Below are 22,011 nucleotides of genomic sequence, written 5' to 3' on the forward strand. Positions count from 1 at the left end.
TTGCCCGGCTTTTAAACACAAGAAGCCTTAAAGGGCTAGTTCACCAAAAATTGAGATGTTGTTCCAAACATGTGTGACATTCTTTCTTCCATAATAACATAAAAGGAGAAGTTTGGCAGAATGGATCACCATTGAGTCACCGTTGAAAATTCAATGCATCTTTTTTTCATACTATGAAAGTGAATGGTGACTAAGGCTGTCATTTTGCCGAATACTTCCTTTTATGTTCCACAGAAGAGAGAGAGTTTAGAAGAATGTGAGTGTGAGTAAATAACAAGAACATTTTTATTTTTGGGTGAACCATCATTTTAACCAACTCTATATGATGTGATCATTCTAAATGAGAGACACCTATTCACTTACCTGAGTTTGGAGATCAATTATTCATTACTGCAAATTCTAGCTGCCTAACACTAAAGCTTAGTTGTCCTCCACAGAATATCAGCATGCAAGGACAGGCATGAAGAAAAGTCACACATTACATATGGCCCAGTTTTCACTACCTTTAGGCACCTCTTTGGACTTTCAGTTTAAATGGTATTGTGAGCATAAATGTACTTGGTATTGTGGGCATTCATAATTTTATGTTCAAATCTGACTGAATGTTCCTTTTTAATACTGGTTGCACTTTCATATCTGGTTGCACATTCATTACAACAGATAAGAATGTTAGATTTCTTATAGAAGAACTTTAGATAAGAACGTTGCATGTACAGTTAAACATCTGAAACAGCATACTGAGTGGAAACTGGGCCACAGTCATGCTTCCCACACAGGAGGAGAAGGCAAAGAGAGTATAAGGATGTCAATCCACCATGCTAACTGAAATGAGGCAGAATGCTGTTACTGGAAAGGTTAGGATAGGTTTTTTCTTGCATCCCACTTTTAGGGGGGTTTGGGGAGAGTCATAAAATTCTGAAATTACAGAAAATGTGATGGAACAGATGATATATGGAGGAAAAAAAAGGAGGGGACACATTTGAGGTTGTTGTTGAAATAAAGGAATGGATTCACTGTGACCTAAAGAATATTATAGGTACATTATTTAAAGAGAAATATGCATTCTCATTAATGTAAATTTTGGCAGTTTAATAAGAATCACAAAAATAAAATAAATTATAAAACATAATTCAAATTCAGATGGATCCTCTAATTATTACCTAATCATTCAGACTGATTTGAAAACCAGTTTGACCGATTCACTGAAAAGAACAATCTTCTATAGCTTGCAAGCTTGTTTTGCTCTAAACAAAAGCAGTATCAAGGCGAAAAAATATTTGACAGAACTGTATAACTCAAAATACTGTTTGTACTGTATATTAACTATAGAAATTTCTATGACTTATCAGATTTATTCATTTCAATTTTTTCAGGCCTGGAGAACACAATTGCAAAATTCCCTGATATTTCCAGGTTTTCCATGACCGCGGGAACCTATAAATTATGTTGAAGGTAAAAGTTTGTAAAGGATAAGTTCGTTTAAAGATGGACATTAATGTTCAACAGGCAGTATTTATGGGACCCATTGAAAGGTCTCTCAATTTCATTGTTTGATTGGCCATGCCATTCATAGAGGGAGACTGCTGGCAAGGAGTGGGGACTGGTAGGATTGCTGATCAAGACTTGTGTGAAAAAAGAGAAATAAAATAGAGACAAGAGGAGGAAAATGAATCATTAAAGGGGTGAAGAAGGAACAGACAAAGGAGAAATTCAGACATTGAAAGTTAAGAAATGACATAATCAAGATAGGAGAAAAAGGGAAAGAGAGAAAAAAATCTAAACTGGATTCATAATAAGCCAATCTTGTCATGCCTATACTCTGAACCTGCCCCCTGTAGACGTCCTTACACTGTCATCAGAAGCTGCCTTATCTATTTTCACCTCAGGCAGTAGCCGTCCGGGCCCAGACCCAATCAGAGACACCACGCCGTTGCAGTCCACCGTGCTGTTTCTCTTGCAGCCTGGGTGGGGGGCCAGTGGGTTGATGCGTGAGGAGCCCTGGCTATAGCCGCTGTAGCTGCTGCGCCTGTACGGGACGAAGAGTGAGCCGCGGCGGTCTTCGCTCTCCTCCACGGTGCTGTGTTCATCGTCAGCAAACTCATTCTCAGAACCCTTGAAGCTGAAGATACTGCTACGGCGGGACATGAATGGCGAGCCAGGGATACTCAAAAGGGACTGTAAAAGAAGAAACATGACAAAAGAAGAACAAATTTCAGTTCAGTTAACCTTAAAAAATGGTTTTCATGTGGTTATATACGTAATATTTTTTTATTAAAATGAATCCAATGCCATTATTAGGTGAGTACATAAAAAAAAATCTATATTCAAAACAAATATCCTTGACTTAACCCGATTCACTACATTAAGCCTACAAATATTATTAGAATTTTGAGCTGTCAGGCCAGATTTGGCGCAAAATAGCAAGCTAATGTCATTCATCCTTGCATCTTTATGTCATGTCTGTAATCACAGAAAAGAAGTACCAGCTGTCACGGTTCCACCTGGGGAAGCTATGGTGTTCAGTTCAGTCAGTTACTGTCGTCTCAGTTACTGTCGTAACATCCGTCCCCTGATGTCGATGTAGTGACACTAGGGGTAGATATTGAGAGCCCCAGAGACGTTCAGATCTTTGAGAAAAGGCCAATGAGAATTGGCGGGTAGAATTTGCATGCCACTCCCTCGCTGTCATCGTGTTGTCTGTCTGGACAAACACATGCTTGTCCTGGATCAATGGCAATAGCCTCCGCAGTGCGAGCTGTACTGCCAGCAACTCGAGGCCAACGCAGGCGAGGTCCTGTCCAGGAGCCAGCGGCTACATGCTTGTTGCACATGGCGCTCCAGCCTGTCTTGGAGGCATCTGTCGTAACCATGACTCGCCTGGACACTTGCTGCATGGGGACTCTAGCCCACAGGAGAGCAAGGTCTGTCCAAGGGCTGAAAAGGCGAGAGACGCGCGATGTGTCGCTGCGCCATGAGTATCTCGGGACTTTGTCTGCCCGAATACGTGCACTGTAACCTTAGTCACACGGAGGGCGAGGTCAGTCGCCGAGCACAACTCTTGAAGCACAGCTCTTGAAGCACACCTCTTGAAGCACACCGGGATCAGAACTACCCTTGTGCAGCTCTTTCAAAACCTTGGCCTGATGGACCTGAAAGAGGGCTATGGCATGCAGGGCGGAGGTGGATTGAATGGCAGCGCTGTAGGCTTTAGTTGACAAAGACGATGTCATCCTACAGGCTCGGGAAGGGAGTGCCGGGCAACTCTGCCAGGTGGCGGCGCTCAGTGGGCACAGATGTGCCGTGATCGCCTTATCCACCTGGGGTATAGTGGCATAACCCTCAGCCACCCCAGCATCAAGGGTAGTGAGAGCGGACGAGCTGAAGGAAGGGTACTTCTTCCCAGAGAAACCAGTCATCAAGCCCGGCGGCCTGGGCAAGCATGGCGATCAGCTCAGCACCGGCCTCAGACTGAGCTGCCACACTCGAAGGCGGCAGCCCGGTCAAGTCCTCGCGTTTGACTTCACCAAGGTGCTCTCTGATGCAGCGAACGACATCTCATCTGGCTCGCGAGCTCCGAAAGAGACATTAGGCTGGCACTGCCCTTCATCCCAGAACTGGATGGGAGCAAACGTGCATCCTGGGGAGAGGGCGGAGTTAGACTCAGTCTCACAAACGAGCGTGCTGAATTGCCTCACCTTATTCAAATCAGGCACTGCGGTCCCTCTAAAGCAGTTTCAGAGGATCCTAGGCTCATGAATTCGGCAAAGGAATTCCCGACCAGACCCACTACGGTTACTAATTACTCTGTACTGGAATAGGTGCTCCACAGGTATTGGTCATCACGATTACCCAGTGTTGTATTTTCCGCAGTATGGTCCCCCTGTCGGTAGACCCCCGTCTCCCTTGTGCAGCTCCCTCTGCCCCCGGCCGCTATGTTAGTAGAGCTCCTCCCTCACCAGGTAGGACCTACCACCGCGCCACTTCCATGTGGTGCTCGTTAGCCCATGTGACGTATTTGCCACATGTGAGCTCAACAGCCTGGGCAGGATATGATCTCTGAGGGTTTTTTTCCCCCTAAAAGAATAGGATCGGAAAAGATTTCTATCAGCCCTATGAGGAGAAAAGGCCACGGCTGGCGCTCCCATGCTTGGCACGTTGCTTGATCCCCCTCTCAAGAGAAGTGGGATGCCGGGAACCTAAAAAGTGTATGACATTTTTATGGGGCGTTGGGGAAGGTTACGTGCAGCCTGGCAGGGGCTGCTCCTTTGGCACGCAACAGCTTGCTTGCACCCGCATCAGCAGTTCACGTGCCACTTCACCGACACAACGTCGAGTGAGTGACAGAAGGGGAACAAGACGTTATGTCCTTCTTGCCACAACACCGTACCAACCACTGTATCGAACGTACCTTATTCTCGGCTCCTCAGTACAAAACCTGACTAAACAGATGCACGATTCCCTCCTTTTATACCTGTATGTCCGTGGGAGGGACATGCAAATTCTGTTTGCCAATTCTTATTGACCTATTCTCAAAGCTCAGAGGCAACTGAGGCTCTCAAGAGAGACCCCTAGTGTCACTTCACCGACACAACGTCTCATTACCTCAATCAGGGAACGAGGGGTTTTGACAGTAACCTAGACGATTTTCATAGCACAGTATAATAATCTGTTTAGCTTGTTACTATCTCTCTATTATAACTTTACTCCTAAAGAAATTATTAAGGAAATGTTTTATTATTGTTATATTGCACATTTCTGCATATTATTTTCATGTTTTATAAAGTACATTTAATTCCCATCATTATTGAATCCTCATTTTATGTTTTTAGTTTTCAGCGTTATTGTGTGCATTGCATAGATGTACAATTGTAGTATTATGGTTTACTTGCATGAAGTGCTGTGTCAGAAAAGTGCTATATACAGTTGAAGTCTGAAATTTATATACATCATAATTCATTAAAACTTATTTTTTAACCACTCCAAAGATTTCATATAAGTAAACTATAGTTTTGGCCAGTTGTTAAGGACATCTACTTTGTGCATGACAGGAGTAATTTTTCCAACAATTGTTTCAGACAGACTGTTTCATTTTGAATTGACTATATCACAATTCCAGTGGGTCAGAAGTTTACATACACTAATTTAACTGTGCCTTTAAGTAGCTCAGAAAATTCCAGAAAATAATGTCAAGCCTTTAGGCAATTAGCCAATTATCTGCTAATTGGAGTCAACTGGAGGTGTACCTGTGGATTTATTTTAAGGCCTACCTTCAAACTCAATGCCTCTTTGCTTCACATCATGGGAAAATCAAAAGAAATCAGCAAGAACTCAGAAAATATATTGTGGACCTCCACAAGTCCGGTTCATCCTTGGGAGCAATTTCCAAATGTCTGAAGCTACCGCATTCATCTGTATAAACAATAGTATGCAAGTATAATGGGACCATTCTGCTCAGGAAAGAGACGTATTCTGTCTCCTAGAGATGAATGAAGTTTGGTGCGAAAAGTGCAAATCAATCCCAGAAGAACAGCAAAAGACTTTGTGAAGATGCTTTAGGAAACAGGTAGACAAGTATCTATATCCACAGTAAAACAAGTCCTATATCGACATAACCTGAAAGGCTGCTCAGCAAGGAAGAAGCCACTGCTCCAAAACCACCATAATAAAAGCCAGATTACAGTTTGCAAGTGCACATGGGAACAAAGAACTTACTTTTTGGAAAAATGCCCTCTGGCCATAATTACCATTGTAATGTTTGGAGGAAAAAGGGTGAGGCTTGCAAGCCGAAGAACACCATCCCACCTGAGAAGCATGGGGGTTGCAGCATTATGTTGTGGGTGTACTTTGCTGCAGGAGGGACTGGTGCACTTCACAAAATAGATGGCATCATGAAGGAAAATGATGTGGATATATTGAAACAACATCTTGAGACATCAGCCAGGAAGTTAAAGCTTGGTTGCAAATGGGTCTTCCAAATGGACAATGACCCCAAGCATACTTCCAAACTTGTGGCAAAATGGCTTAAAGACAACAAAGTCAAGGTATTGGAGTGGCCATCACAAATCCCTGACCTCAATCCGAAACTGAAAAAGCGTGTGCGAGCAATGAGGCCTACAAACCAGACTCCAATTCTGTCTGGAGGAATGGGCCAAATTTCCAGCAACTTATTGTGAGAAGCATGTGGAAGGCTACACAAACTGTTTGACCCAAGTTAAACCATTTAAAGGTAATGTTACCAAATACTAACAAAGTGTATGTAAACTTCTGAACCACTGGTAATGTGATGAAAGATATAAAAGATGTAATAAATCATTCTATCTATTATTCTATATTATTCTCTATTTCACAGTCTTAAAATAAAGTAGTGATCCTAACTGACCTAAGACAGGGAATGTTTTCTATGATTAAATGTCAGGAACTGTGAAAAAATTTGTTGTGAAAAAAGTTTAAATGTATTTGGCTAAGATGTATGTTAACTTCTGACTTCAGCTTTAAGTGTAAAATTAATTAATTCATTCAAAATATGTAAATAAGAGTGTTGTTTATATTCCAGAATGCAAGTCATATTTCAGTTATAAATGTTGAATGGAATAAATTAATATCAACATGAAAATAGTATGTTATGACTCAAACTCTGCAGGTGAAAATCTGAGTCAAGATCACAGGCAATATCCAGGTAAACTCAAACCATGAGATTCATTTATGCTGAAGAGCTGTGCAGAATCACATCTCACGTAAAGTGTTCTTCGCAAGTTGCTTGCAAATTTAAGTTTCAAACACAGATGTCGCTATAGAGCACAAAGTTCTGTAGTGCAGCTTTAAATGAACAGTTTTTATTCAAGTAAGAGATGAATAGAGAGTTATTTAATATGACTGAAGCAATATAACTGAATATATCCAGGCTGTATTCAGTTACACCAATGAAAGTAATTTTTAAGGGTTAGATTGGATCAGAATAGCTCCCTAAGGTAAAAACTGCCAAACTGCCCTGCAACTAAAGTTACACAATTTGCATGAGTTCACCCAACTTACAAAAAAAAAGCCCACTTACTTCTGGACAAAGCCATTTAGTGAATAATTCAACATCAAACTGACAGACACTTCTGCTATTCACCAGTTCAGAGTGCCAACTTTGCTCTTTTTTTTCATAATATAGAGAAATAAAGCAGTAAAGCTGCCTGATCATTTTAACACTACAACTAATATAGCCAAAATAATCATTTATTGTACTACAGAATGCTTGCTCCTTGCTAAAATACACTTTCCATCTGAAATTCATAAATGATCCAAGATGCTAGTTGGAACCACTAATATTGCAGAGTTCTAACTGTTTGCTGAAATTCACTGATAATGCAGAATGCTAGTTGCTAGCGCAGGCGTTTTCTCTGCGGTGCGCCTGAGAGCCTTCTTCTTAATGGAGCAGTTGACCACTGCAGACGATGTACAGTAGAGAGAGTCCCAAATGCGTTCTCAGCAGGGACTATTTTACTTCGAACACTCACTCAGGAAAAGGGGGTTGATCTGGTAAAGCGGTGAGACCGCATTGCTGCTGCATTGACAAGGAGAACATTCTTAAGGAGATTTTGTAGTGTTATTTAAATATCCATAACAACCTCTGACAGAGGCTTTCCACAAAAGCTACAGGAATCCAGAGGGAAAACTCCAACCATGTCAGGGGTAAAATGTTGGGTCACAATGTAATAACTTTATCATGAAACCAGCTAACAATTAATGGCAGCACTTGCTTAATAAGGCGCTTTTATCTATTATGACAGTGGGGCTGATATGAGCAGAATATGCAGGGCGGGGCCTTAGACTCAAGAGTATAACTTCCTGCCTAACCACAGTATATTACTGCTCTCATCAGATGAAAGATTTATAGTGGGTGGTTAAATAATTCAAAGGGCCAGTGAAAGTATGCCGTTCCCATGCTATTCCCCACATATCTCCACAACAACATACAGATACTAGAATTTGCTAAAACAGGTGCCCTTGGAATGGCTATACTTTCTTTGTTTAAGACAGATGTCAAAACACAAAGGATGACAAACTTAATTCATAAATAAGAAAGGTATAAAACTCATGAGCACTATGATTTGGGCTATTCTGAAGTATTTAACAGAGCCTTGAAGCATGAGGGAAAGTGTACCATCATAAATTCATAGGCTGCTGCCCAAAGCAAGACAATGAGTGAGATGAAAAGAATTACAGCGATAGATAGATGGGCAGTTGGAAAAAGTCTTCTGATCTTTGAGTGTACTGCTGAAGCAATTTGTCTAATCACCCTGGTGATATGGACGATGACTCAGCGACTGCAAAGAGCACAGAACAGTAGTAGTATCCAGGGCTGGGCTGAACTGGGCCAGATAAGGAAGCAGCAGATTTTATATCAACTTGCTATTTCAATGTAACAGAGAATGCAGAAAAAACACACTAATACCCTGAATACTACCCTACTATAAAGCATGTAAAAATCTGTGTCAACTTAGTAGAATGTCCTGTATTCATAAAACATGGGTGAGAAATGTTTTCAAAATGCTGAATAATAAAAAAACAGTAGAGAAGTCGGACAGCACTTTTCAACAGAGTGCTATATAAACCAAGAAAGTTGTTCCTTCTGGTTAAATTGTATTTGTTTAATAAAACCAGAATAAATTATTTTTGCAATTGTTGTTACTCTGGCATATATATATTTGGGTCAAGGGACAATACCGATGTTCCCAGACAAAGTACAACGTTGTACGTCCAGCAATGTATCTACTCACATCCATAATGTACCTAAAAACATTTAATTAATTGCTGAGAAGTACGTTCATTATCAAATGCAATACATACTCTGACATTACTCAAATTCAGCTACAGACTATTCAAAGCATCAGTGTATTAGAAAAAGCATAGAGATTAGCTCAAATCACTTATGTCATTGCCAAAACACTGCAAATATACATTTTGGGATGAAGTGTTCTATATGTTGTTTTGTCTGTATCCCCATATGTTCCCAAAAAACATCCTTTTTTAAAAAAAAATGTGAATATTACTTGTTTACTGACTGTGATATATCTACGTTTTCTGGTGAAGTTACTGTAAATGTTTACTAATATTATTGATTTCTGAGTATTTTATTACATTGCTGTAGTTCCAAGGTTCCCTAAGTATGTGTGCTGTTGTTTTCTTATTTATTTTACCCAGTCGCAGAAATACATAATTTTTCATTGTTCTTTTAGCAGATAGTCTGTTTAAAAGCCACTATATGTACAAATTACTACACGGTAGTTCCCCTTGAAATGTTTTATTGAATGATAAACTTCTACACTCATATTTCAACAACAGTCTTTTACACTGTTCAAAAAGCAACCTTTAAAAAAATGCCAATAGCCTTTGTTTTAGCATAATGATAACACACCAATGAAACAAGGTAATTTATATGCTTTTGCATGTTAAAGACAGGTCTTATTCAGAGAACATTTTATTGGATAAAACTTTGTACATGCCAACTATGCTGTTCACCAACAAACATTTGCTGATAAAGCTGGTCGACCAGCATGGTCTTTTTAAATGATGTATTTATCTTGATATAGACACACAACTGAAACTATCTACTTTCAAATTAGAAGGAAATAGGTTGTCAGTTGGATGTTGAAATAATAAAAAAGAGAATAATTTTGTGATTATAAACAAACAACACCTCATATATCATTCTAACCTTTGTGTACTCCTTGTTCAAAGCCAAAATAAATCTAATAAGGATTATTTCCACATGATGGAACTCATTGCCCTGAATCATTATCAGACGAGACATAATATACACCATTTGATGTGTGAAATGAAAGCATTGCATCATTCTTGTGTTATACTCCTAGGATTACTCCATTCTCCCAAGCAGTGTACAGCCTTTGGAATGTCATGTCAATTTGTAGGCCCATTTGGACCAACTACATCAAAAATCTTCATGTGTTTTTGTGGGTTTGTGTAAGAATAACCCCACTCTCACCTGGTTCATGATTGAGGCCTTCCTCCCAAGCCTGTTGTCTCGGAAGCGGAAGCGGCTCCTCTTGCTGCCGTCATCAGATTCTGACTTCACCACTTTCTCGCTGTCACCCTTCTCCTCCTGTTCCTTCCTCCACTTTTTCTTTCTGTTCCGTCTCTCCTTGGCACTCTTGGAGCTCAGCTTGGACACCTCAGAGGAGCTGCGGGACAGATGTCCACCCCCATCGTCCTCTACCGCATCCTCAGTTACTGTACCTGCTGAGGTTGCCATAGCATTCGCCTAGCAATGAGGGACAAAGGAAGAGAGAAACAGAGAAGGAGAGAGAATATAAGAAAGAAAAGCACAGGAAAAACCTTGACTACCCTGCTAAAAAGATTAGCTTAGGTTTTTGCTGGTTAGTGCTAGTCTCTGGTCCACAGCAGCTTATTATGGCCAAGTACCACCTACTAAAAAAGGAATAGCTGTCTGACAGACATGTAAAAGGCCATCAGTCAAAGTTTGTTTTGTTTTTACATGCCATTTAGGGACAGGTTTTTACAGATAGATTATACCACATTAATAGACCAAAACTAGACACAAAATGTGTATCTCACAAGGCTGATGATACAAACGCTTGTTTTATCAGCCTTGTAAGAAAGACAAAAAAAAAAAGAAACCGCTGTGTCCCTACTTTTAGAATTTGCTTAAAGAAATCATATTAGAAGCCTGCTGGGAACACAATCATACTAGCATCCCAAGTGCTGATGACCAGCTATGCTGGTCTTTTTCAGCTGGGTAACATAGCTACGAACACCTGTGCTGTGTGTTTTCATGTGTGCTTATGTGTGTGTACTTGTGCATCCTCCTGTTGTTTCTTCAGCTGCTCCAGCATGGCTTTAAACTCTGCCTCTTTTTGTTCAGCCTCCTCCATGGTGGCCTGGTTCTGTTCCTCATAAGCCATGGCGACCACAGCCAGGATCAGATTCACCAGGTAGAACGACCCCACAAAGATCACAAGTATGAAAAAGAAAATGTACGTCTTCCCCGCAGCTCGCAGAGTCTAACGAAGAAAGAGGGAAGATCATGTGTTTACTGGCTGACTCATATTGTAAGCAATCCTGTAGTATTGAAAGCATGTAGACTGCTGTATGTATACTGTGCACATGCAAAGAATAACTGGATGACCTGTTATATTTGCCAAAAGGTAAAGAATACAATAGAGCACAATTTGCGGAATAATATGTCTCAAAGCAATGCGCTCAAATTGACCTTTCATTTCCAGTGAACTTCTTTGACTCTGCATTTAACTGTAGCTTGATCACTTCAAACTTTTTAGGAGATATCTGCATACACGTGTCAGTTTTTAAGTACCAAAAGCCGGCGCCACATACACAGACTCAAAACAACTGGATTTGGTGTCACACATGCAGACTGATTAGCTAAGATCTCGCTCTCTTCAGTCGAGGGTATGACATACTTGCTGATACAAAATGGTGAAGTGGTGACAAACACACCAACTCACCGCAACTCTCTTAATCCTTGTCATGTGGAGCTCGCCAAAATAAAAACATGATTATCGCATAAGCATAAACTATTGTAATAAAGTGATTTAGGGTATTTTGCTTGATTTGTTCTGAAGGGGCTAAAACAATGTTGCATTTTCTTCGTTTAGAAGACTTAGCTCAAACATCGATATACAGTACCGGTTAAAATTATATACCGGTAAAAAATTTGTCAACGGGTACAAATATTTGAGCATTGTTTATGTCACATTTATGCAAAACATCACAGCATGGTAAAGAATGTGCATTCCAGTCAGAGGTAGCACTGCAAATAAACTTTATCCAACATACAGATGGGTGTGAGTTGTACAATTTCCGTGGTGGTTATTTTTATCTGTCATTAAATGCTTTGGCATTATTTCTGCACTGAAAAGTATCTGTTTTGGTGCGGATCCGAGTACAATTGCTGTGTTCATCTATGCCTATACGAACAGAACAAAAAGAGAAAATGCAGGTGTAAAAAATGCCCATAGGAAGCATTTCCTGGAGTAACTTTATCTTGTCAAAGTTCATGATTGTGTATTTATCCCCTCGAGGCTTGCCATTGAACACAAATGTCCATATGCAGTTTTCAGTGACTAAAGAAATTACGTTCAATAAAAATAGACTGCTGTGGCTCCACTTTCTGATGACATTTTAGTGTAGGGAAAAAAGGCAGGAAAAACGCTTGGTGACAGAATCCCTATGGATTACAATCAGTGTTTGTGATGATATGCAGCTGAGTGTGATCACAGAAGAAAATATTTAGATCAGTTTGACATCTTGCTAGTTCTTCAGTTAAAGAAGAATCTCATTAGTCACTTGACGTGAACACAAGAGCCCGCAATGGTGACCAAAAAACTTTTTAAGCAATTTTTAGATTTTAAAGCCATTAACTCATCAGGGAGTCCCAACAGTCAAGCGATTTACGACCTGCCACTGAGAGATGCTAATGCACGCTTTGTCTCCCTCCACCTGGCTGGCAGTTATGATAATGTAGCTCACACCTAAAAATCAATGGAAAGATCGCCTAGTGTGGCGCCGGCTTAAGACACAGGATCTTAGACGCAACCCTGTTGAATCAAGTATCACCGTTTAGCTAGTGTGAGATAATTCAACCAATTATGCTTATTAGTACTCTGTATTAATACTGTATGATGCATAATTAAATCCGAGATTTCAAAACAACATGTAAACATTGTGAAATATAATAAATGGTTAAAGGGACTATTGTGAAAACAAAAAAAAACATATACCCATATCAATCATAATGCATAGGAAATATAAAGATAAGTCCTCAAAGAGGAAAAGAAGCAACAAATAAAATAAGAGTAGAGAGAAATTAATGCGCACCAGCTGGTACAGATTCTCCCAGAAGTCTTGTGTCATGAGTCGGAAGAGAGCAAGAAAAGCCCAGCCAAAGGAGTCAAAGCTAGTGTAGCCATAGTTTGGGTTGCGTCCGGCCTTCATGCACATGTAGCCCTCCGGACACCGCCTACACAAACACGCATATACAATCATTTACATTGTGAATCTTTCATAATTCACACCTTGATGCATCAAGAGTGCAATTATTTGAAACTAAATTCACTGCAGATTTTATGATTTAGGCTGCAAATGAAATTATAAATTTAGTAGTGGAAATGCAGTATGTGTGTCTGTGTTTATGTCTGCGGTCATCACCCTGAGTCTGAGCTGTTTCCACATAGCAGTGCATCCAGCATGCCAGGCAGAAAGTAGAAGTTTTCTAAAACAAAAAGAGAAACTTGTAAAACCTGAAAACTATAGGAAGTCTTCTACTTATGTTTAGTGTGTTTTTCAAAGCAATTTATAACTGTTTTTCTTTTTTTTTACTTCTCCTTTTTTGTCTTCCCTGCTGAAAAGACCAGGTTAGACCTGCATGAGTATCCATGCTTGTCCAAGCTGATTTATGCTGTTTAGGTGCAGGTGGACCAGCATAGCCATGTTGTTTATCAGCAAAGAATGCTGGCCAAACAGCATGAAATTAATGTTGAGGCTGGTTTACCAGGGAAGGCTTGCTAGCTAAGCTAGTTAAGAAGCCTGGCAATATTTGATGCTATAAGCACTACTTACTGTCATTCATGATATATTCATCGAAGTCGAAGCCCTTGCTCCCATTGGCCAGGTAGGTTTCGGTTTGGTTGACTGGCCAGATGACACACTTTTGCCGGAGATTCCCCATGAACAGCTGTAGGCCGATGAGGGCAAATACACTGAGACAGAAAACAGTCAGAATCATCACATCTGACAGCTTCTTCACTGACTGGATCAGAGCACCCACAATGGTCTTCAGCCCTGTGGAAAGATGAGGAGATAAACACAACCAGTAATATACAGTCTGCCAGTGTATGCAATGCTCATTCCAGCACAACTCACTCCAAGCAATTTAAAGAATAATATGTCAGCACATACAGTACATCTAACTCAGATTATATAAATATTTTACACTGAACTCATTACTAGAACAAGCAAAAATATGAAACATACAAAAAATAGTACACAACACACATTCTTGATGCACACGCACACGCACACACACACACACACACACACACACACACACACACACACACACACACACAAACACTTTCACATACATTGTAATGTAAAAATCCCACAAAATACTTTTTAATTTAATACTGTTTCACTGAGTTACAATTAGAATTAGGTAAAAATCTCTTTCTTATTGCTCATATCTTATATATCTCATAATGTCTAATTTCTTACATTAAATTCAAATATCCAACACACATTAATGTATGACTAACAGCATACAATGATTTTAGCACACCATGATATACCCAAGTAATCACACAATCACAAATTTGTTTTCCTTTTCTTTCTTTCATATATACACATATATATATTGTATGGTTTGCTCAAATAAAACTGTGAAGATTTTACATTGAACACACAGTTTAAAGAGTCTCCCATCTCCTCATGGTGCACAACTGCACACAAACTGTCTCAATGAGTGGAAGTAATTGCTATCAATTAACCATGTGGATTCCATCAGTGTTAAATTTCAAACTTGATTAATATATATATTTCTGTAACTGCTAATCTCCTGGGATTTTCAAACCGTCTCTAGAATTTTCTCAGAATGGTGAGTTGCGGTTTGGTGCTGTTTTGGCGGCACGAGGGGGACCTACACAATATTAGGCAGGTGGTTTTAATGTTGTGGCTGATCTGACAAGGACAAAGGACAAAACATCTAAGACATTTTATATATAATGCCAGTTCCTTCTGGAAATACAATTTCCGTGTAATCCGTAGTTTGAAAAAATTAACTGATCTGAAGAAAGAAAATTAGGAAAATTATGTTAAATGTGAATACCGGTATTTATGTTATTATGCTGATTCCCATAACATCAACACTGTAATTTAACAACTGTTAAAAATTTCAAGTTATTTATATAAACATGCTGCTCTCATAAATTGACATAAGCTGACATTAGTAGACTATATCAGAAATAACTTGTTTTTACTTAAATGTTTATTTTTCTGCCAGTACAAAACTTAACACGACAATGCTGAGGTGTTATCGGTGATTGCCAGGGTGTTGATATGCGCATGCTACGGTGTTCTTGGAGGGTGCTAGAGTGTTGCTAGGCAGTTTCTATGGACTTCTGGGTGGTTGCTTACTGGTCCAAGTCAAGAGGCCACCCCCAAGTCTCTATTATATTCAGGTCCCAAGATAACGTCTCAGGTCCCTCCTTCAATGTAAGTACAGGTATTTTGTTCCCCTTTTGTTACTCACTCGATGTTGTGTTGAATGAAGTGACACAAAGGGTCTTCCTTGGGAGCCTCATGTACCTCTGAATTTGAGAAAAGGCCAATGAAAAAATAGCAGACAAAATTTGTGTCTGTCAGTCAGATTTTTTCTTCGGAGCCGAGCGGTTGTGCAGCAACAAGCTGAAGTCTCACCACTGTTCCACTCACTTCTGTTGGCAAGAAGCACTGCTGTTGGATCCTACGGCGCATTTCCAGTGGCATTCTCTCTCTGCACGCTTTCACTGTCTAAAAGAGTGTTTTCCCCTCCTAAAAGAGTTTGATTCTCTAAAAGATTTTATTTTCACTCATAAAAGAGCAATACACGAGCAGGCGTTGACGCGCCTTTCCGACTCTGTGTAGTTCCCGGATGTGGTCGACATCTCTCCAAGACCGATGGTCACAGGCGCTGCCTTGTGTGCCTGGGCAGCGATCGCACTGAGGCAGCGTTTGTGGATGGTTCATGTACTCATTGCAAGGTCGCGGCTTTCATTCCTCAAAACGAACTTCTTCTCACGGGATTGAGGACGACCCGGCTGGTGATGGAGGCGACTTGGGGATCACAGCGGGCTCCGTTTCGCCGGGTAAATCGCCACGAAAGCCCATTTCCACTACCACTTTCCCAATTTCTCATTGGCCTTTTCTCAAGTTCAGAGGTACACGAGGCTCCCAAGAAAGACCCCTTGTGTCACTTAATTCGACACAACGTCTCATTCCCTCCCTCGGGGGAACGGAGGTTACCACAGTAACCGTGATATTTTATCATCTACTTGGTGAAAATCTCTTAGAAAAGTTATAGCACATCTCTTCTCAACACACAGCACGATTTGAGGTATCATTAATGACTGTAGCAAAAACGGTGCAGGACGAGTTACATGCCAGACTATTAAACTAAAGCCCCATTCACACATGCAGTGACTTTATGGGTTGATGTTACTAGTCCCTAGACTGTAAAGTTGCAAGTGGGAGTTTCTACTGCTGTTACGCTAAAGTTATTGCATGACTGTCCATTTTTTATTTAAATCTGTTCACAGATGAGACATATTACCGGAAAAACTTCAATATCATTCATGGAATTAGTTTTCCTGTCACTTAAAAAACTGAGACATAAAGTTCACACTAAGGGCTTAGTAACTACTAGTTAGTTTGTAACTAAGTAAGTGCTTAATTTGGCTGTACCACCTGTTCTTAAGGCAAGACTTAACTAGTAGGTCGTAAACTCTCCATAATAAAGTAATGTGTAGTCGAATAATACGATGTTTATCTGTATTGATCCAATAAGCAGCCATCAAATTTGTACACAGAAGTGTTACAAATCTGTGAATTTAGGTTAGATCTTGTTACTGTTGATGTTCAAACCTTGTTTGCTTATGTAACTGTGAACTGTATCTGTCAAATGATATCCCCATTAAAATATGATACGTAATAAAACAAGATTTCATTAATGGTATACTTAGCCTATGCAATATTCAATAACTGTATCTAAAATGATAATCGAAAATAAATACTAATACAACAGGCTGGAAAATAGACATTTATTCATTTTAATATCCTATATATTTCGTATATGTTGAAACTTGACACCAAGCGGAGTACACAGGAAAGTGCACTGTAATATCAGTTTCATGCTGCAGAAGATGTTTACATAATGTTTTCTCCTGTAAATGTAAATGAGTGTAACTGCAAACATCATCATATATGTCAAAAAGACTTAAGACTGTCAACAAAAACATGACCTCATTGATGTCATTAAATGAGTCTGCTTTTTTATTTCATCCGTTACTCCTGCTCAGATGCTTCTGTAAATATTTAGTTAATACGTAGGGTTACGTTCTACCTAAGTGAAATTGTGCAACGCTTACATATTTAGTAGTGTGTAAATTGTGACTTAGTGCCCATTTATACACCACAATTAGGCTAAGTTGTAACTTACGTATAGCTGGTGAGACCGGTCCTAGGGGCGTGGCACCAAATGTTGGGTGTATAGAACTTTTGTAGGGCCTCTAAACAATTTGAGTGTGGTGGGGTAATACATAAAAGTTTTTAGATTAAAATATAATAGTTCTTTATTATGTACATATACTGTAATTCAGAACTTTTTGTTTTCAAACAAAAATCCTAAATAATTAAATGAAGAAAAAACAAATTGTGCCAAAATCACCATAATATCTCTGAAATGATAGTGCCAGGTCTAACTGGCATTTACACATGATCAAAAATGTACTTAAAATATTACAAAATAAATTGCAATTATTATTATTATTATTATTTATTTTGTATAATATATACTTTATATATAGATGGGCTGGTTTGAGTATTTCTGTAACTGCTGATTAGGATTCTCACACACAACAGTCTCGAGAATTTACTCAGAATGGTGCAAAAAACAACAAAAAAAAACAATTGAGTGACAGTTCTGCAGATGGAAATGTCTTGTTGATGAGAGAGGTCAACAGAGAATGGCCAGACTGGTTCAAACTGACAAAGTCAACGGTAATTTAGATAACCACTTTGTACAATTGTGGTGAAAAGAACAGCATTTTGAGATGCTGAGATTCTGTGTTTTGGCAACATGAGGGGGACCTAAACAATATTAGGCAGGTGGTTTTAATGTTGTGGTTGATCGGTGCATATCAGTTACAAACATTGTGTCAGTAAAGTGAAACTGCACCTCTCTAAAAAAAAATAAGATACATCATCATGATTTTGTTTTTTGGTGGCCTAATGTGAGGAATATTCCACATGCATTTCATGGAGTTCTGGAGGAGAAAACAAACCCTTTAGGCATAATAATGTAGATAAAAATCGAATTGTAAATTTTCCAGTGAGGAAAAAGATGTTTGAATATGCGCAAGTTTTGGCAGATATTAAACAGACCGTTTGATTTACACGTCACTTTATTTAGCAAGAGTCAGATTATTGTCCTCACAGTTCAATGTAAATGATGTAGTTGCTAATAATGTTACTTGCCAACTAGTTAATAATTCTGTTTTATTTACTCGCCAAGGCAATTTTTGTCACATGGGGAAGCTCAGAATTGGGGAGTCTTGGAATTCTTTAAAACAAATCCTTTTGTGTTCCACAGAAGAAAGTCATTAGGGTTTGGAATGATATGAGGGTATGAAAATATTGACAGAATAAAATTTTTGGGTGAACTACTTGCAATTTCAGCATTTTCAATATGTTTGATGGTAATAATTGTAAAGCCATCTAGATATTTAATAGGGTCATTCCTATATTCGTATGATTCTTCTGCCCTGTGTGAGATCATTTAAATTAAATTAACTAGATGTTGTAGATGGAATGAAAAATTTGCTAATGCTAAGAAGATTTCCAAGCAAAATGCACGTTTCAGTTTTCTCATGAGCACTTCACTAATGACAGGTTGTGTGGGGATATTGAAGAGACATGAGGAGAACTCTTTAAAAGATAAAAACACATACAATATTCAACACATATCAGCAAAAAAGACTCTGCTTAAAGAGAGCGGCGCCATAAACACAAACAGTATGCAGAGAGCCAACACAGAGAGAGGAAGAGGAGAGGACAGGCAAGGGGAGGAAGAGCATGCAGGTCATTTAAACGCCAAGGCTGAAGGCAGCAACATCATCATCTTTGCTTTATTACTATGGTGTCAATGTCTGTATAACCAATCATAAATTTTCAGAGAATGTGCAACCCCGTCTTTATTTCCCAGCTAATCTCTTGGCAGCTGGGAGAAACCAGGTGAATGAAGTAGTCATTCTCAGATCTAAATACTCAGATGTTATAAAGTGTAGTCTAAAACAATGGATATAATTTGACAATCCTGAATGTGTTTAGCTTGTTTAGTTTAATGCAGATATGTGTTTGATAAATGAGCAAACTTGGCAATTCCTAATCTTTTGCCTCCCCATTGTAATAAATACACACTCACAAATCTTCTCACGCATCTTCCGATGTCTCTGTTTTACTTTCCACTCCGAGTTCTTCAAAATAAGAATAGGGAGGGAGCTACAAAACAGTAGTTTTTTAAATAAGGGAAAAATATATCTACATGTGTGTAAAGGATGAAGAATTTCGAGGGAAGCCATTTGTTAAAAAAGGAAATTTACAAAAATAGAATAAAACAAAGACAAACTAAAAAGCGGGTGTCTCCAAAAGCATCATGCAGCAGAAATGTGTCAAACTAGGCTTGGCAGTCTCAGTGAATGCACTACCCACAAACCTTGGTTTCATGACATATCACATCAGCTTCTTTTAAACAAACTCTGATGAGAAGTTCATCAGCAAACACACAGTGATTAATTCAGTGACTATGACAGCTTTTTAGACAATATGATTCCCACATGTAAATGTTGTTATGCCTTTAATATTGTTTCTTTAATATTGTAATGCATTTGTTTTCTGCTTAGGATACCAGGTATGTAGCGAAAACCTAACAAAACAAAGAAAAGATCTGTCCTACTGTATGTTGTCTTATACAGCACTATAATATGAGGCTAGACACTTTTAATGTATAATCTTATACTAGTAAACTTTTTTTAACCTTTGGGTTGGGTGTGTAAAACTGAACAGTGATCAGTATATTATGGAAATGTGATCCGCCTACTAGAAAATCCAGCTAAAAACATCTAATGGTGCTTAACAGTTCTTTGGAACATGGTCCAAGCTGGGTCAACTATTATGAGCAGGTCCAAGCTGGGTTATAGTAGGTGGTTGAACAGCTTGTCTACCAGCTGTTAAAAACATGGCTGGTAGGCCATTTTCAGCCAGATCTCATAAAAATTACGTGACTGTGGCAACATTTTTGCAAAACAAAATTATGTCCCTTACACGTCCCAGTTTCCTTGGGAGGAAACTTTTTAATGAGTAAAATGTACCTCCCTAACCTAAAACGTTAGCCTTAACATAACCAATATAGTGTTGATTGGTTTGATACATTATTGTAGTTGTCATTTAAAAATATTGTCGTGCACAGTAAAATGTGCCTGGTAACCAGTAATTGTTATCTTAAGAACCTATTTCTTCTTGATTTAACCCTTAATATTTGTTTTGTCGGTGTAACCTAACATAGTCAGTTTAATTCAGTGACGTGAAATAATATATTTGACTTCCAATTAAAACAGTTCATTTAGATGTTACCACATAAAAGACATTTTCTAGGTTAACATTTTTTTGTTTTAGGGTGGATTATGGTGTCCTGGATGAGTGGCGAGACTCCCGCCTGAAATTTTGCCCCTTTCCGGCTCTGTCTTCTAGTGTAAATTTAACCAGGAAACTGCGATGAAATGAAAAACGTCTCGTAACATTCATTTTATGAGACTATGTTGGCCCTTTTGGTCCAGCAACAAACAAGCTAACCTGTCCCTAAGCTTGACCACCTTGAGCAGGGCCATTGTCTAAGATGGCGTACCTGTTCAGCCAAGTTTGAATGTTTATCAACAGGCCCCATTAATTTCCATAATAAGTGCCTACTGTAACCGAGATTTTAGCTCTTTTTATATATATATATATATACGAGGGACTAGTCTAAAATGTATTTTATGGTAATTAATATTATGCTACAAATGCTGCCGAATGAGCTTAATATTGAACCCAGAACCTTCCTTTGAGCAGGTTTTAGCTAGATTTTCAAGCAGGTCTAGATGCATATTTTAGATGTTCCCTTGTTACAAATGTTGGTTATCAAGACAGAAAAGTAGTAGGAACAAGTCAAGGATGACATAAATGCAGTTTTGACCAATAAAAAACAAAAACTGGAGGGGTACCTGGTTTTTCTGACAAAAATGATTTGACTGTAGACTGCAAAGCCTATCAAAAATGTATCGCTACCATTTTTGATTGTTTGGATATTAAAACATAAATAGAACATAAAAGTATTATTCCTGCAGCATCCTCTTGAAAAAGTACAGCAAGTCAAGTAAATAAAATAATAATAAACGAATAGAAAAATAATAAGAGTAGTAATACTGTTAATAATAGTTTGCATTGGCGTGGGAAGCAGCTCAGCCTTCGTGTTTAAACGCGTTCTCACCTGGTATGACAGAAATAGTTTTGAGAGCTCGTAGAACCCTGAAGGTTCTCAGGGCTGACACATTCCCGAGGTCCACAAACTCTGTTATATATCTGCAACAAGGGAGGATCACACACAGAACAAACACCATGACACAACACACAACACCACCACAACACGTACGACACACCACTATCACCAGCAACACCACTGAACTGGAAGACATCACGCAAAGCCTGTCTAACGGGAGAAGAGAGAGAGAAACGAACGGAGGAGGAGGGAAAAGACAGGAGCGTGAAGAGAGAGAGACAGCGAGCGGCGCCCTCTGTTGGCCCTGATGAATGCTGGACTTACCTGGGATCACAGCAACAGTTTTCAAAGCCCTCAGCACCCTGAATGTGCGCAGAGCTGACACATTGCCTAGGTTTACAAACTCTGTAACGTACCTGCAGAATGGATCGCAACACAGTTACCAGAAAGAGAGAGGAGGGAGGGAGAGAAAAACAGAGCAGGGGGAAGAGGAGGAAGAGATGAGAAGAGATACAGGAGGATAGAGCAGTGAGGGAAGAAGAGGGTTCATGATAACTTAATTCTTAACACAAACTAAATAACATTAAAGTGATGTTCTGTGTTCAAAACAAGTGGTGTGCTGTAAATGACCTCAGACAATCATTTTGGTTCATCAAAATCATGTCTGCATTAATGCACTTACAATA

General features: G+C 39.1%; 1 protein-coding gene across 1 annotated transcript in view; it reads right to left on the reverse strand.

Moving 5' to 3' along the window:
• The window catches only part of scn8ab (sodium channel, voltage gated, type VIII, alpha subunit b), an 89,278-nt gene that overhangs the window by 42,577 nt on the left and 24,690 nt on the right, over positions 1 to 22,011 (reverse strand). Inside the window, exons 6-12 of the mRNA XM_052140308.1 lie at positions 21,317 to 21,408; positions 13,603 to 13,824; positions 13,192 to 13,255; positions 12,862 to 13,003; positions 10,821 to 11,027; positions 9,992 to 10,267; positions 1,882 to 2,175 (exon numbers count right to left, since the gene is read on the reverse strand). Of these exons, the coding sequence (XP_051996268.1) occupies positions 1,882 to 2,175; positions 9,992 to 10,267; positions 10,821 to 11,027; positions 12,862 to 13,003; positions 13,192 to 13,255; positions 13,603 to 13,824; positions 21,317 to 21,408 (1,297 nt within the window). The remainder of the gene's footprint in view (positions 1 to 1,881; positions 2,176 to 9,991; positions 10,268 to 10,820; positions 11,028 to 12,861; positions 13,004 to 13,191; positions 13,256 to 13,602; positions 13,825 to 21,316; positions 21,409 to 22,011) is intronic.

The sequence above is a fragment of the Xyrauchen texanus genome, chromosome 13 (genome assembly GCF_025860055.1).
Source record: "Xyrauchen texanus isolate HMW12.3.18 chromosome 13, RBS_HiC_50CHRs, whole genome shotgun sequence".
Classification (NCBI taxonomy): domain Eukaryota; kingdom Metazoa; phylum Chordata; class Actinopteri; order Cypriniformes; family Catostomidae; genus Xyrauchen; species Xyrauchen texanus.